Raw genomic sequence first — 17099 nt, 5'->3', positions numbered from 1 at the left:
TGCCTCACCCCGACTGACTTCGCAGGGGCCACGTGAAGGGAGGGAGAGCAGTGACGACTTGGGGTGTCCCAGGCCAGGGTTCAGATCCGAGCTCTGCCACGAAGCCAGGCGTTTCTCATCTATAAAATGGGACCCTAATCGCACCTAGCGAAAAAAGCGACCCGTGTCCATTTAAAAGGACTTGGGAGGGTGACATCACGTGTATCAAAGTGCTGTGGCATGCGCGAGCCTTGTAGAATCACAAATTCTTTCTCAGCAATCTTCTCGAAACTCTGAGCGAGAGAATCATTCTCTTTCCACTTGTATGTTCCTAGCGTGGGGTCCTTAGCCTCACCATCAGAATCATTAAATATATAAAACTTAAAAAAAAAAAAGGATGTCGTTTCCTGTTCTTGCCTTTCCATGGGCAAACAGCTGTGGTTAGCAGAAAGCCCAGGCGAATGAAATTGCTGGTTTTTATCTTGGAGAGGGGGAGGTTATTAGAAGTTGCGATTCAGAAACTTCAAGAAGAAGTGGGAGGGCCTGGCGAGCGTGGAGGGGACCGCATTTCCTGTTTTGCTTTGCGATGGTGTTCTAAAACATTGCAGGAAAACCATGGATACCCACGGAAAAATTCCAAAAGGCATTCTCTCTGCCGCCCAGGGCCTGGCCCAAAAGGTGACGAGGAGAAGTAGTGATTTTTTTTTTTTCAAGAGTTGGGCTTGCAGGAGCCCAGCTAAAGGTTTGTAGGGTGAAGACAGCATTCTCGAGGTGACATCAGCCCCACAGCGGGGCCAGGAGCAACAGAGAGATGGAGAGTCTGGTTTTCATTTACAGTTTGGGGCTGGCCACGGTGGGGAGGGGGGAGCGGAGGGGAGGGGAGGGGAGCGGAGGGGAGGAGCCGCAGGAAGCCCTGACTGTACCCCTGGACCCCGCCCAGCTCGGAGCCCAGTCTTCCACCAAAGGCTGCTCAGTCGTGCCCGGAGGGGGAGGCGCAGGGAGCAGGGAGTTTTCGTCCTGTACGCGCTTGGTCAGCTCTGCTGCAGAGAGAGGAGTTGACGCTGGGAGCGGACGAGCATGCATCGGCTTGAGGACGATTGACGTCGAAAGCCCAGGGACGGACAGCTCTTCGGGTCTGCTCGGGGTAGGTGCCAGCTCCCCTCTGCTTTCCCCAGGTCCTGGCGAAGGGAACGCTTTCCACCGGATGACCGTTTCTAGGTGGTTCTTAGGTTCACGCCGAGAGCCAGTTTTCTTTAGAAGTTGCTGGTCTCTGGGAGGTGCAGCTGGTCTTCCTCTCCCGGGGTGTGGCAGCCGGGGGGCCCCGGCTCGGCGGGGGGCCTGGGCTGCCCCAGGGCACCTGGGCTGAGGCCCTGGGCTCCGTGGGCTCCCGACACGCAGCCCGGCTCCTGCCCGCAGTGGATTGTCCCTCACGGTGTGTTGGCCCTTGTCCCCGCTTCTAACTCAGCCAGAGGAGTCTGCTGTCTCAGCAGAAGAGTCTTTGCGAGGGGTCGAGGGGTCGAGAGCTACCTGTTGGGCAGCGCCTCGGGGAGAGTCCACCTCAGTTCTCCCCGGTGGGTCGGGCGGGCTTTTCTGCCCCGGGCCTTGCGTGGTCCAGGGCTGGTGGACCTCGTCTGTGGCTTTCGGGGGACTGCGGTGACTTTGGTGTCCAGGCGCAGGGCCAAGTCGACAGTTACTCAGCCATTGCCAACGGGACCTCATCTTTTTAGGAGCCTGAAGCCACCGCCGAAGCCTCGTCCCGTGGGCTGCGTGGGGGAGCTGCGGGGTCACAGGAGGAGAGGCACTAGTGTCCGGGCAGCATGCCCGGTGGACAAGGCAGGGCCCTGGGCCCGTGGCCGGCCCGCGTTGCCCAGATGTGCTGCGGGTGCCAAGCGGGGGGGCCCCAGGCCTGTTCCTCGGCCGGGAGGGCGGGTCTCGGTCCTCTCGCCCAGGATGGAAAGCGTCCCCTGACAGTTGCCAGCCTGCTTTGGGGACCGGTTTCAAGGGGTTACAGTTAGGAAGTCAGCTCTGACTGAAGCAGGGTGGGGTTCTGGGGGGGGCCCCAGGGGAGTATCAGAGAATGTTGGAAAATCAGCCCTTCACAAACAGCCCCAGGTGCACATTTAGAGGTTGGTCTGCACCCTAAAAACAAACCGTTCTGAGCTAGTGGAGTGTCCTGCACCGCAAGGGGACATAGGGTGTTGGCCCACACCAGCCAGCATCTTGCCCTACGCACGAGGGCTGTGGGATCTTGGGTGCTCGGAGCTTGGGGGGTAGGTTGCTCCCAACCTCCCAGGGGACCCATGCTTCATACTCAAAAAACCTAAACAGAAATGGCTTTGCAATCAAGCATTCTTTGTTTCCAGCCAAAATTATACTGAGAACCAGCTGGCTGCTGGACGTTATTGAGACTTCTGGGTCCCTTGCTGGGCCAAAGATAATGGAAGGCGCTGTTGGCAGAAAGCCACCGAGGTGCGAGCCCCGCCCTGGTTTTAAGGATGAAGAATCAGGGGCCTAAATTACTGGCCAAGGCCACCAGTCAGCAGGTGGCTAAGACAAGCAGTAAAATCTTCACCATTTCACGAAAGCAGATGGCCTAGCGATGGAGGACCCCAAACTAGTTTACATCTAGATTTGGAATGGTGCTGTTTGATTTGTCCCCCAAGAAGATAATGTCCTCCTGCCGTATTCTACTAAAAGTCATGGGAACCTGGCTTATGCTCCCTAAGGCTGTAGCGACCCACGGGGAAAGGGGTACTGGGCGGGCGGGCTGGCTGGCAGGGTGGGCACTGGCTCCTTGACCGGACCACCCGAACCGGCTTCCCTCATTCGGGCCGCCTCTGGGGGTGGGGGCCCAGGAAGATGCGACCTGCGCTTGGGTTCGTTCTTGTGTGGGCTTCTTGCCGAGGGTGATGGCACAGGGCTGGGGAGGTGAGGGGCTCTCCTGGGAATTTGGCTGTAAGAACGGTCGTGCAGTCTTGGTGTCTTCTTGGTTGAGATGGGGCTTTTCATCACCGTGCATCTAACTCTCTCTTTCCCCGCTCACGGCAGTGAGGAAACCATTAAGGGGACATCGGGTGGAGATGAGGACTCAGGAAAGGGACCACGGCAGGTGGCAGGCGCAGCTGTCCTGCCTTTTTCCAGTTGGGGAACCGGAGGGCGTGGCCACTCCACCTTCCTGGGGGGTGGCTGGGAGGCCTCTAGGGAGTTAGCCCTTGGCTCTGGCTCCTCCAGCCCTTGGAAGGGGGTGTATGCCCCACCCCACCATGCTTGTGACCTCCAGGTGACGGTATATACGGTGGACATTCAAACTTGGGTCCTAGGGACATTTTTGATAGAAGATAAGCATCTTTCTGAGTAGGAGTAGCCGGTCCTTTCTTTCATTTCTAAAGTGTTCAGGATTCGCCCTGGCTCATCTCGTTGTCATAGTGCCTTTCGTGATTTCGTAGCTTAGAACCTACCACGTCACGTGATAGAGCAGGATGAAAATCCCTTCTATTAATCCATGGTCCACGATCGACTTGTGGCTCAAGCAAGGCACCAGTCTGCCCTCGGCTTTGGGTCGGAGGCTATGGACGCCGGTGCTTAAAGCCAGCTTGAATCGGACCTTTGAAAATTGGTAGAGAGTTTTTGCCATCGAGACTTCACGAGTCTCCTTGCTCGGTGTTTAGACAGCCGGACTGAGTGTGGTCCTCAGCGGCAGCCTGTGTCGCCACCCTCTTTTATGTGAAATTCCACGTTTAGGATTTAAAATTCACTGTCAGGTCATGAATTTTGTAGCATGAGACTGTCTCGCAGGCGTGATGTTAACAGCTTGAGCCCAAACTTTTATTTGAAAATCGGTTTTTATTACTGTTCTTTTTGGAAGAACCTGAGGGTTTGTTATCTTTTGGAGAAGAATCAGACCTTGGAGGAGACGTCCACTTTCGAAGGGGACGTCGTATACCAGGAGGCTGTCCCCGAGTCACACCCAGGAGCAGACTTTCCGTGGTGTCTTAGCTGTGGAAAGCAGGCAGCAAGAACCGCACTGGAAGATGCGAGGCATGGCCTGACCTTTCCACACAGTTTATTAGTCGCTCCAGCTAAGGAAACAAAAGCCCCCAGTGCTTCCAATTTTAAAGCGGGGAAGCTTTTCAAAGTCCCTGCTAATTCACAAAGCTTTGAACTAGACAGGGACCCGTCTCTCCATCCCGGCATTGCTAGATATGGTTTCTCTCTTTCCAGGGTCAAAATTCTGGGAGAGAATCCCACTCCCTTTGGAAAAGATGCGGCATGTCCCCTCTACACGTGGGGGACGGCCATCGCACACTCAGGGGTCACACGCCGTGTCCTGATTAGCTAAGAGGGGTTCTCGAAAACACAACTTTTAACGCCTGGCCTCCGGGGTCTGTTTGGGGAGGGAGATGAGTTTTGCGCTGGAACTCTGTTCCCCAACACGCAGGCTGGTCTTCTGTCCTCTAGAGGGCGCGTGTCCCTCTGTGCTCCTGAAATCCTGAGGAGCTGGAGTTCAGGGTGAGGTTCCCGGGGCTGGGGTGTGGGGTGGGGTTGGGGGGCCTCTGAGCAGAGCTCGTGGGGGACTCCACGACCCATCTAGAGGAGGCTTCAACAGAATTTTACAACTCGTGACTGATATCCGAAGTAGACGTTCATTTAGAATTTCCTTTTTTCTATGCTCAAGCATGAGCGTCTTGGGTGAAATTATGCCTTGAAATGAGGTACTGTGCACCCTGAAATCATTTCATCACAAGGGCACTAGGCAGATCACGATTGACGGCGACGTCCCCGTGTCTGTCATGAGAAGTTTAACAGTAAAGAGTTTCGGAACCAAAGCCGGTGTGCATATTCCTGCCGGGCTGTATCCGGGGAGAATTTCTGAAATTTAGAACCGGATAGAGTGTGACGGGAACCGATCCAAGGACTTTTTTTTTATTACCTGCCTTTTGCCCTTTTCTTCTAATAGGCATCTTATTTGAACGTATTTTTAAAAAAGTCAACACTAACTATAATTATAAAGGTCCCATTTCAAATCCGTGAACCTTCCGTCGACGGTTGCTATGGAGTAGCGTATTTCACGGACCCTCTGACTTGTGCTCGTGAGTCTGAGAGGCTCGCCGTCCGCGTGCCTCGTTGCAGAATTCTGGCTCAGAGCGAAGAAGCCTGAGGCAGGGGACAGAAATGACTAAGACGTGGCCCTGCTGTCCGGTTGGCGTGTAGGGTTTCTGTGCGGCTATTTGAATGATCAAAAATCACCGTCTCGAATGCTTTCTCCACACCCCGGACACTGCAAATGAAGACGTGCGGCACAGAGAGGTGACACCCTGGCTGAGGTCGCGGAGCAGGTGGCACAGCCAGGCCACCCCTTCCCGGTGCTCCCGCCCGCGACGGTGCATTCCCACGGGCGGGTCTCTGGGACCCGGGGCGTCCGCGGAGCATGAGTCTCCGCGTGTGTTTTCGAGTGTGACGTGGAGAGAGCCACCCCTTTCCATCGACAGCTGCTATGGAGCAGCATATTTTAAGTTCATTTAGCAGAAAGGTAATTCTTGCTCCAAACGAACAAACGAACAATCTGGAGAGAAAGAGGGGAGAAGAAAGTAAGACAGATACGGGAAGTTGTGCCGAACCCCCCCCCACCGGGAGCTTGCTCATCTTTTGTTGCGATCTGGCCTCGTTCCCCTCAGTGGAATCCTGCAGCTCTTGAGGTTGAGGCTCGGGGAAGACAGAGAAACCCTTCTGAGTCAGGCGAGGCCTGGGAAAGTGGGGCGGGAAATATTCCTGGAGGCCCCTTCCCTCCCCCCGTGTCGTGCGCTATACGTTAGGTTTTCTCGGGTCCAGAGCATGGAGAATCGGCTGCTGGCAGCAAAAAGCTCATGGGTCGGTTTAATTTCAAAATTAATAACTGAACAGCAGCTGGAGATGACTCAGGTCTCAAGGGAAGCCATTCCAGGAAACTGGATTTTCTGGAATCTTCACCAGTCCATTCGGCGGCCCAGTGGCGGCACACAGAGCTGGCCAGCTCAGCGGAGCCCACGGATCGCCCCGCCGTGCAGTGTAGGGCGCTCTGCGTCTGGTGGGGGCGGCGGGGAAGCCATCTGGGGTAAGAGGCGTGAGAAGGTGGTCGCAGAACCACCGCCTGTTAGAACATCTGGCTGTCGGCCCCGTTTCACGCACAACGTAAGTGAGGCCGGGAGAAACTGCCTGACTGTCGTCGCTAGAGACAGCGGCGGAGCAGAATTTTCCAGGCGATTCCATTAAATCCAGAGTCGATGACATTTTATCAGATGTCTTGACCTAAGTTTTAAAGTCTCTATTTTAAATCATTTTCTCTTCTGTACTTGACCATGAATCAGACTAGAAAACAAACCAAAACGTTTGATTTTCCCTAATAACATGAGAACATTTTCGCCACCTTGAGTAATACTGCGGTGGAACATCGTGGCTTTGGCGAGGCCGACGGCTCCGAAGTCCATGGCCAGGAAGGGGAGGGAGGAGGGGCAACGCCCAGCACCCACCTGGAGCCAACAGGACCACGTGTCACGGGCAGGGACAGAAGGCGCGTTTGTGCCATTTCTTGAAGCGTTTTGTAAGGCACCCTCCTCCTTAACGCTAACTCTGCCCAACGCTCTGCCCAATGTTTGTAATTAGCAGTATTAGTGGAGGAAAAGCCTCGTCTGGCTGCCTTCTATTTAGGAGGGAAAATGTTTTTTACACGTGCGCGGTGGCATCTAGCTTTCCAGCCACAGCGGAGATGGAACTTTCTGTGGCTGGTCGTTGTCTCGGACCCTGAGAATATGTCTTTAAGTAGATTTCTAAATACATGAGCAGTTAACGGGGAGGTTCTTTCTCCAAATCGCCTTTATCGGGGGCCGGAGGCTAACACGTCCTCGCGTGTGACCTCGATGAGGGAAGAGGCTACCTGCGAGGGGGCGTCCGCACCCCCTCTTTCTGGACTGCTCTCGTCCAAGGCGTGAGCTGCTGAGTGGGCATCGTTTTACTTGATTTTACCGGGAAGGGCTGAATAACTTGAGTGGGCCACTTGGTGTCTAACGAGGACACCCGTGGGTGGCAGCGAGGCTGAGTCAGCACACACAGGATCGGAAGAGTTAAAATCCTGCATTCCGAGCCTGGGTCAGCGATGAACGTTTACAGATACGTGCGTGGCTGGTATTTCTTATCTAGCAAATGTCCATCGAACGGAAATCAGAGATTTAGGTTGCAAAATAAACAGTAAAAAAAAAACAAAACCTTCCGATGTATTTCTTTGAAGGGATTTTCTTGGGGTTGTCTAAAGTCATTTGCTTCTGAGGCTCCGCCAAAGCTCTTCAGAGAGCAATAATATCTTAAATCCCACTGTCCTTCTTCCCTAACCGAATGACCGATATGTCTTCTCTCAGCTTCTTCTCTGGGGTTAAGAATGGACACTCCTTTTCCAGGGGTCAGGCAAGGAAAGGAAGAGACAGAACAAGAGCGAACTAGGGCAGCTGCCAGCTCGGGACCCGTGGGGTTTCCTGAACTGTGACTTCTCACTTCACGGTGCGTGGCACGGTGGTCCTCGCCTGTTTCTGCAGCTCCTGCTTTAAACGGGACAGTTAGGGGTTAACAGAGGTCCCGACACTCGATAGGAAGACCAGCCTGGTTTTCAGAGGCAGCGCTTGGAGGCGGCCCAATTAATGACTTCGAAATGGGAGCTCTGGATGCATTTAAGACTCTTTGTTTTAAAAATTATTTCCTTGTGTGCATGTGTGTGTCTCTTTCTTAAAAAAGATTTCCAGACGTGGAAAATGAAAACGCTCTGGAGTCGACTTAACGAAAACTGAATTCGCAGAATTGCAATAAAAAGCTTGGGAAAGTCTTTGAAATCCGACTGAATCCAAGTTCAAGTTGAGGGGCCTGGGACACGATCTCCATAGCTTGAGGTACCTTCTCGAGTTTCAAGTGGCCGCTACTGGAAGGAAAAAGGCCCCTCGCATCCTTTTTCGAAGGAGGCGGAGTGAAAAGGAGGACTTGCTACCGAGGTTCTCTTATTGGCCCCACTGCCCGAGGGACCCAGACTCCAGGACACAAAGCGCAGATCACCCCACCCAGCCCCAAGGGCTCAGCAGCCAACTTTTTTCCTGTTTGAAAGAACAGCAGCAGACAAATGGATTCTGTCGACACAGAATCTGTGGTTTGTCACCACCGGAGAAGTCTATTTTTTCCCCCCAGAAGACACAGGGAGTTTCCTCGACTGGGCCAGACCTGGCACTGCCTCTTAGGGTTTCTTGGGGTTCTTCTGTGGGCTTCAGAAACCCAGACTTTTGTAGGGATTCTGGTTAGGATTCTGGTTCTATTTCGGTTTGTCTGTGTGGCTTTGGGCACATCGCTTTGCCTCACCTGGGTTTAGTCTCCAGGTGAGGCAAAGTGAGGAGAACATAGCCCTCAGTTGTTGGGGGGAAGGTGTGAAATACTACCCACAAGAGGGGACACAGGAAATACCCTTTGGGCTCCCAGTCTTTGCTTCCTGGGGGTATGGGAGGCGTAGGGCTGGGGGAGGGTGACAGGAAGGCGGCTGCCTTTTAAAAATGGGCAAGCCAGGTGATCATTCGGAGCGATGATGTTTGATATCATTTAATAATCTAAATGAAAAAATTCTCCAGGATTTCTTGTCGGGAACTTCAGTTTTAAAAAGCGGGACTCATGACTTGATAAACAATAGAGCAGATTTAGCTGCAAGCAAAAGCATTAACAAATATTCCACATCTGGGCTAGGAACACTTGAGCCACATGGCTGGCTTCTGAGTATGGCGGCAGGAAAAGTGTGTGGAGCCGAAGGCATTTTTCCCACCTGGGAATTCAGCTCAACCAAATCATGTGAGTTCCTTAGTCATCAGCGGGGCCTGGATAACGCATTAGCTCACAGACTTCTCTCCTGCCCTTTCTTTCAGTTGGAAGAGCTTCTCTCCCCTCCCGTCCCCTCCCCTCCCCTCCTCTCTGCTCTCTCCCCCTCACCTCAATATCTGTACAGATTTTGGAAAAAACCATTTCTTGTACACTGTAGATTTATTTCATGTCTTTGTGTCCTGATGGAAAGCACTTTGTTTAAGGGGTTGCTCTTTTAAAGATTAATATCTTGGAAATAAAAATCTTTACATAGCATTTTCAACCAATTTAAAATTCATGTTCCTAAAAAAAAAAAAATAGTCGAAGTAAGGAATGTCTCAGAAAAACGTTGCAGATTTCATCCTAATACGATTTAGATTTTTATGAAGCTCTACCAAAGACTAGAGAATTCTTTTGGAATACTACTTAAAATCTTGTGTCTTGTGAATTAATCAAATATTTAAAACAATTGAACTGGTCCCCCAGGAAGATTTGCATTAAATCTTTTTATTGAAGCAGCAGTGCTTAAACTTTAGTGAGGAATTAGAATAGGTGCCTTTGGAATCACATTTGAACGTGGACCCTCCCTCCTCCCACCACTGGTTCTGAGGAGAACCCTACTTATACACGTACAATTTTGCACACAATGTGGGAAGTTCTCAGGTCCTTTGAAATCTGTGGATTCCATATTAAAAATATGGCCGATTGTAATATTACAGGTTGTTTTGGAAAGGACAGGCTATATTTCTGGAAAGGATCCAGTAAAATTTAAACAATGTGGACAGACAATTTTCCCATGAGATGCTTTCCGAGTAGGATGCTTGTTGCTAATAACAATTCCAACGTGTGATTTAAACACAAAGAATTAAGACTAGCACGTGCACAATGCCCTTCGCATTGTTCTAAAGCGTATACCCTCAATGAACTGGGAACATACGTGCAAATCACAGACATCGCATGTGCTTTTTTATATTGTTATTTTTTTCAGAAGCCAAATTCAGGAATAGATCTAGCAGAGTATGTGGCAGGAAGGTATGGGTGAATGCAAAGGTCTGGAAGAGTCCCAGGGTAGAGCATGGGCTTGAGAGGGAATGGGGCAGTGTTGGGGCTACGGCTTGGAAGGTCGCCCTCAGCGGAGAGGGCAGGGGGTCCACTCTGTGGATGGTTTCCCTCACCGCACTGAAGGTTCAAATCTGAGGTCGTCTTATCGGTTTATTCTTGCTTTTGTTGCCCGTGCAGTTGGTGTCATGTCTGAGAAATCACCGCCAAATGTAATGTTATGAATATTTCCTCTCATATTTTCTTTTAGGAGTTTCATATTTTCAGGTCTTGCCATAAATCTGGAATCCATTTTGACTTAGTTTTTGTAAATGATGTAAGGGAAGGGTCTAACCGCATTCTTTTGCATGTGGAGACACATTTTCCCCAGCATTATTTGGTGAAGAGACTACTCCCTTTCTCCACGTGTAGCCGTGGCTCCCTTACAGAAGGTCTTTTGACCCTATACGTGAGGATTTATTTCTGGGATCTCTGTTTTCCTCTGCTGGTCTCTATGTCTGCCTTTGCTCCGGACCCATACTGTTTTGATTACGGTAGCTTTTTAACATGTTTTGAGATATGAGGCCTCTAGCTTTATTTTTATTTCTCAAAGTTGCTACGGCTCTTCTGGGCCCTCTAAAATTCCACATGAAGTTTAGGATTCTTCTTTATGTTTCTGCAAAAGATGACATTGGGATTTTGATAAGGATTTCATTGAATCGGTAAATTACTTTGGAGAGTATGGACATTCGACCGATATTAAGTCTTCCAACCCATGTGCGTGGGATGCCTTTCCATTTATTTGTGTCTTTTTATGTTTTCTTCAGCAGCGTTTAGTAGTTCTCAGCGTATGAGTCCTAAGTGTTTTCTTGTTTTTCATGCCCTTGTAAATGAGATCGTTTTCTTAATTTCCTTTTCAGATTGTTTGCTGTTAGTGTATAGAAACGCAACTGATTTTTGTCTGTTGACTTTGTACCCTGAAACTTGGCTGAATTTGTCAATTAGTTCTAACAGTCGTTTTTTTTGAGATTTGTGTGCTCTTTAGAGTTTTCTACATCTGAAATCATGTCATCTTCAAAGAGGCCGTTTAACTCCTCCTTTCTCTCGTTTAGATGCCATTTGTATTTCTTGCCTAATTGCGTTGGTTAGGACTTCTAACAATACGTTGAACAGATGTGGTCAGAGGAGGCATACGTGCTTTATTCCCGATCTTAGAGGGAAAGCCTTCATTTTTTTCACCATTGAGTATGATGCTAGCTGTGGTCTTTCTAAATAAGGACTTTATTATGTTTGGATAATGTCCTTCTATTCCTAGTTTGTTAAGTGTTTTGTTTTTTTTTTTTTTTTTTAATCCCGAGAGGGTGTTGAATTTTGTAATGTGGTATTTCTTCATTGATCGAGATGCTCATATGTTTTTTCCCCTTCGTTCTGTCCATATGGCACATTACATTGATTATGGTACGTTGAACCATCTTTGCTTTCCAGGAACGATGCTTGCTTGGTCATGTATAATCTTTACGATGCGTTACTGAGTTTAATTTGCTAGTGTTCTGTTGAGAATTTTTGCATCAATGTTCATCAGGGATCTTGGTCTGTGCTTTTTTTTCTTGTAGTCCCTTTGATTTTGGGATTGGGGTAATAATGCTGGCCTCATGGGATGAGTTCGACAGTGTTCTCACTTCTGTAATTTTCTTGGAAGAGTTTGAGAAGGATGAGTGTTAATTTTTCTTTGAGCGTTTGGAAAATTCTCCAGTGAAGAACTGGTCCTAAATTTTTCCTTGTTGGGAGATTTCTGATGACTAAAGTCATCTTCTAACTAATTCTAGGTCTATTCAGATTTTTTATTTCTTTATGGTTCAGTCTTGGTAGGATGTATATTTCCACTTACATCCACTTCTTCTAGGTTATCCAATTTGTTGGTGTATTTTTATCCTCGCTCCTTCCAGGTTTCATGGAGTCTGGTCAGCATTCCAGTCAGACATTTCAGAAGCCATTTCACACATCCGATTCGCTCTCATTTCCCCTTGTCTCTCTCAAGAAAGAGTCAAACCGTTCCCGAGAATAAGGGAAATTCAGAAGCATTTGGACTCAGGATTATTGGCTGGAAAAATCTGCATTTGAAAATATGACACATACTTGAAAACCCAGAGAGATGTTTTTGATTTTCATTTGCACTGACGGCGAATACCTTTTTGTGTTGTAATTCGCAAGGCCTTCTTTTTAAGCTTCGAACACTAACAATGAAATATAAATTATTATGGTAACCCAATCTCTCCAGATTAAACGTGTTTAAGTTTCTTAAACCAAATGGGATTTTCCACTTAACTGTAGTCTATGCTATATACTTTCCAGTATCAAATAGTATTTCCTGAAACTAAGCACGAGCAAAAACAACCAATTAGATGAACTTGCGCTCCGGGAGTTCGTGACGGGATGGGATCTGGCGCCTCCCCAGAGCCTCGTTGGTCATCTGCACACTCCAACCCTCTCACCTGGTCGCTGGGAGGTGGTGAGCTCGTCCACCAAGGGACGCAGCTCCCGCTTGTCGTTGAAGGCGCCCGAGGGAGCAGACGCCCACGGCCCCCTGACCTGGGCGGGTGGAGATGCCGTTAGCTGGTGCTGGAGAGCAGCCCGGACCCGGCGAGATCAGACAGGGGTCGGGGGAGCCACTGCTCCTGTGACCTCCTTCCACTGGATGCGAACGGCCGTTACGGCAGACGGTGTGATGCATCGCGTCCGGGACGTTCCGGGTTAGAGAAAGTGGACGGGATTCTCGCCGTTCCGAGTCGACGTACTCGGAACTATCCAGAAGTGCGCTTGCTGTTCGGGGCTCCCAGACTCGGCGGCTCACGGAACCCCCTCCTTTTTTCCCCTAGAACATTTCATAGGATGAGTGTTCCACGGAATACGTTTTGGGAAATGCTGGCAACACTGACCTTGGAACAGAGGGGTGGTTAGAAGTCACTTACTATCCATTCTGTGCTGGGCGTTAACAGGCAGCCTGCTGCAGGCCCTCACGGGAGGCGTCACCGTCCTTGCTCCCACGTGAGAGGTGAGGGAGCTGGGACGTAGAGCAGCTAGGTGACCTCTCAAGATGGGGTGTGGTGGACGCAGGAGCAAGGTTTCTCTGACCCCAAGCACCGTGACAGGCACCCCAGCACCATCACGGCTCCTTACTGAGTCCTAAAAAGCTCCAAAATCAGGCTATTGAACTTGACCGACAAGTCATCATGGAATATTAAAAAAATGTTTTCCTTCTTATCCTCTGCTCTTATAAACCTTCAGGGTGGTGGGTGCCATTGGCATGGCGAGATGTCCCGTAATAGATATGTGGCCCGGGCCGATTGCTCTCTGAGCCCCGACCCCTTGTTTCTGAGCGTGGGGCTTAGCAGCTACCCGGGAAGACGATGCGGAAATGATGGAAAGCAGTGCTCGGCACATAGTAGGTGCTCAACAGCTTTCGACAACATGACATCAAAACCAGTGGTTTGATAACATCGGAGCCCATTTGTGTTGCAAGGTCCATCCTCTCAGAGCCATTCCTCAAGCCCCTGACCAGGGAACCGACCAGCCTGGGTAGGAGTGAGAAGGGTCACTGACACCCACGCGCAGCTGTACCCAGGAGCAGCTCCGAAATTTGTGGGCCCAGTGAAAACTGGAAAGGAAGGGCCCTTGTCCAAATGGTGTTCAGAGTTTCCAGACAGCATCAGACTGAGCATGCGGTCCTGCTGAGCGTAGGGTCTTATGGGACTGCCCAGGTCGCATACCCGTGACCCAGGAAAAATCAGGGGGAACCAGAACGTCGGACCAAGGGGAGGAGAAGAGGGGTGCTGACTTGGCACGAGGGACAGAGCTTGGGCAGAGAAGGCCTGGGCCAGCGCTCTGGGGGTGCGTAGTGAGGAGCCCAGGCTCGCAGGCCGTCGTCGCCTTGCATTGGGGACTGAAGGTGAAGAGGCCGACGTGAGGATTTGGTGTGGGTGGGGGGCGCTTCCCAGTTCGGGGTGGGGAGCCGGTGCTCTTCGCTTGCAGGAAAAGGTCTGTAGACACAGGCTCCTGAGCCCACCTGCACATGGGCTCGGTGGATGGAAAGTCACGCTCGCAGCCACCAGCTGGTCCGTGGGCCTGGGGACCGTGCAGCAGGGCGGGCTTGCCGGTCCAATAGCTCTGGGCCGGTTCCAGTCTGAGGCTGGAGGTTGGCACACGGCAGGTTTTCGTCGGAAGAAAAGTACGAAATTCTGATAGAAAATAAGGGGAAGATTTGAAAGGGTCGTGATTTGGGCAGAGTCTGTGCTCCCAAGCTTTCCCGTGCGATCCCTTTAAACGCGACGTCCAGAGGTAGGATGGGTGTCACGAGCCTGCCGCTTCGGTGCCTCCGCCTGCCTGTCTTCCTGCCTCGTCTCCATTCTGCCGTGTGTTTAGTGAGACGCTGTTGCTGTCTGCCTCGGTGCGAAAGGAAAAAAGGTTTAATTGCACCGTTTTTAGCTGTGGCCACACGAATGCAATCACGAGATTCAAAGATCCCTCGTTTGTACGTCCAGTCAAAACGCCCGCTCGTAGACGGGTGAATAAGGCTTGGTCGCCAGTTAGGAATCTGACAGTCGCACGCCGGTCATTCTCCCCAACTCCGTTTTCTCTTGCAGGTTCGCACTGGGGGCTTGGACACGTTCACGATGAGGAAACACCGCCATTTGCCCTTAGTGGCCATCTTTTGCCTCTTTCTGTCTGGCTTTTCTTTAACGCACGCCCAACAGCAAGCAGGTAAGAGCCGGGAACATCTCGTCACGTTGTTGAAAGGAGTAGGGTCCAGGTCTGAGCCATCACGAGCTGGCCGTGGAGCTTAGAGATGCTTTTAGGACGGAGCTCGGCCCTTTATGACAGACGGTTCATCCAGTTTACAGACCTCCTCAGGGGCTCGTTGTCCAGGGAGAGATGGCTTACTTTTGCTAGAACGTGGGTTTGATGTCTCGGGGCTGGGTAGCAGCGGTTCGTGTCTACACTGGGTGTGAGCAGGAGGTCTGCGTGGCAGCTCGGCCACGTTCCTGCGCTGGCCTCTGAGCACACGAAACCCGGTGAAGACACTCCTGAGTGTAAACATCATCTTCCTTGAAAACAAACCACAAGGAGCATCCCCTCCCCGTAATTCCGGACACGGAAACGTGTTTCATCTAGAATCATCCGATCTTTTAAAAATGAGTTTCTCATTCTGAAAAATCGGTCCCGGTGAACCCTGTGAAGCATTGGTTTGCAGAGTTTTGGAAAACGGAGAAATGCTTCACGCCTTGTGGGCGTGGAAGGGCCGACTAGGGCTTCCCGCTGCTGTGCTGCAGGAGCCGGGCCTCTGACAGGGGCCTTCCACCATGCCCGTGGGTTCTTGGGTAGCGGGGAGGTGAGCGCCCCCTCAGTGGGGGGCGGGGGGCAACCGAACACAGCAGGGCGAGGAGCCTACTGTGGACAGCCCACCTGGCCCCCCGTGTGGAAGGGCACCCTGAGCCTCCCGCTCCCTCTTTTGAGGAGAACAGAATTCATTTTTGAAAAAGATAAATGACATCCAACAGCTGTGAAGGCTTTTCTGGCCCTGGAAAGTATGTAGGGTACCTGTCTTCTGCTAAAGGGTCTGAAAAAAATGAGACTTTGCCTTTCTCTACAGTTATTACCAAGTCTTTGCTCAAGGCAGACTTTTTTTTTTTAAATCACATTTCTTTTTCTTGAGTTTGCCCAAAGCACTGGAGGTTAGCTAATGTGAAACAGTAGTAGTCTTCACTATTCCTTCTCATCAAGGCCCAATTTCAGACCCCACACCGAAGAATTTATAAAATGACGGTTGATCGTCCGTGGTAAGCTATCCTTCCGGTCCGATCAGGTGGGTTTTGGGGCTCAAAGTGCCACAGACAATCGAGCTTCAGTTAAAAGACACCCCAGGGAGTGTGCTGCCCCGTAGCTGTGTGCAGGCCATGATCGCACACGGGCCTTGGGCCAACGGCAGGACACCGGCAGCCGTGGCGTCCCTGTGCCCAGTTCCTGCTTCACAGGTAAGTCCGCCCACCTGCCCGTGTTGCAAGTGAGGTGCGAGCTTGTAGGAACAGCATAGCATACACGGAATGAGTTTAGGGAGCCTTTGCTCGGGCAGGAGAAACATCTAAACCAATGTCTTTTTTTAAAGATGTTAAAAACGGTACCGCTGCCGACATCACATTTCTAGTGGACCCCTCTTGGAGCACTGGCGAGGAGCGTTTCCAGCTGGTCCGGGAGTTTCTGTGTGATGTTGTAGAGGCTTTAGCTGTGGGAGAAAACGATTTCCGTTTTGCTCTGGTCCAGTTCAACGGCAACCCACATACCGAGTTCCTGTTAAGCACGTACCACACTAAGCAAGAAGTACTCTCTCACATTTCCAACATGTCTTACACTGGGGGAAGCAATCAGACTGGAAAAGGATTAGAATCCGTAATGCACGGCCACCTCACTCGGGCTGCCGGGAGCCGGGCCGGCGACGGAGTCCCGCAGGTTCTGGTAGTGATAACCGACGGACGCGCGGACGACGGCCTGGCTCTGCCCTCGGCGCAGCTCAAGTCTGCTGACGTCAACGTGTTTGCCGTTGGCGTCGAGGATGCAGATGAAGCAGCGTTAAAAGAAATAGCAAGCGAACCGTTCGATATGCATGTGTTCCACCTAGAGAATTTTACCTCCCTTCATGACGTAGTGGGAAACTTAGTGTCCTTTGTGCATTTGTCCGTGGCTCTGGGAAGGGCTGGAGACACAGAGGCCCCTAAAGACGTCACAGGTAACGGCAACGTCGCCGAGCTGCTGCCCGCCTTGCTGGTCATTGGAGATGAGCTTGGCAACCGCTGGCATTGAGGCGCCGCTCAGGCTAAATGGCGCGGGGGTGGGGGCGGGGGTCAGGGAGGAGATGACCCTTCGCAGGTCTAAAAACAAAGGTTTGCCTGTTCTCCACAGTCTCCTAAAACGGAGCGTTCAGCTACCCCCGAGAGGACGGTTTTCCAAACGGATTTTAACTCGAAAAGCCACAGGCCGACATAACAGTCCCACAAGAGGTTCTCCCACAATCCTTAGGAAAGGGAGCCCCAGCGCGGCTTCTAGCAAAGATGCTGCGCAGTCATCAGCACGGAAGGCCCGCTTCCTTTAAGGAAACCCCACGTCTGAAGGTCCGTGAGCGGAGGGAGGAGGGGGCGCCCACCTGCGTCCAGCGGGAAAGCACAGAGAGCCCCTCTCTC

General features: G+C 51.2%; 1 protein-coding gene across 1 annotated transcript in view; it reads left to right on the top strand.

The window, feature by feature from the left end:
- Positions 1 to 508: 508 nt before the first annotated feature.
- Positions 509 to 17099, top strand: part of COL6A3 (collagen type VI alpha 3 chain) — a 75472-nt gene continuing 58881 nt past the window's right edge. Inside the window, exons 1-4 of the mRNA XM_039861550.1 lie at positions 509 to 657; positions 920 to 1123; positions 14511 to 14628; positions 16031 to 16648. Of these exons, the coding sequence (XP_039717484.1) occupies positions 595 to 657; positions 920 to 1123; positions 14511 to 14628; positions 16031 to 16648 (1003 nt within the window). The 5' untranslated portion in view covers positions 509 to 594. The remainder of the gene's footprint in view (positions 658 to 919; positions 1124 to 14510; positions 14629 to 16030; positions 16649 to 17099) is intronic.

This window comes from Pteropus medius, unplaced genomic scaffold (genome assembly GCF_902729225.1).
Source record: "Pteropus medius unplaced genomic scaffold, Ma_sr-lr_union100, whole genome shotgun sequence".
NCBI classification, from domain to species: Eukaryota; Metazoa; Chordata; class Mammalia; order Chiroptera; family Pteropodidae; genus Pteropus; species Pteropus medius.
The sequence above is the reverse complement of the archived record's forward strand: the minus strand, read 5'-3'. Positions and strand labels throughout refer to the sequence as shown.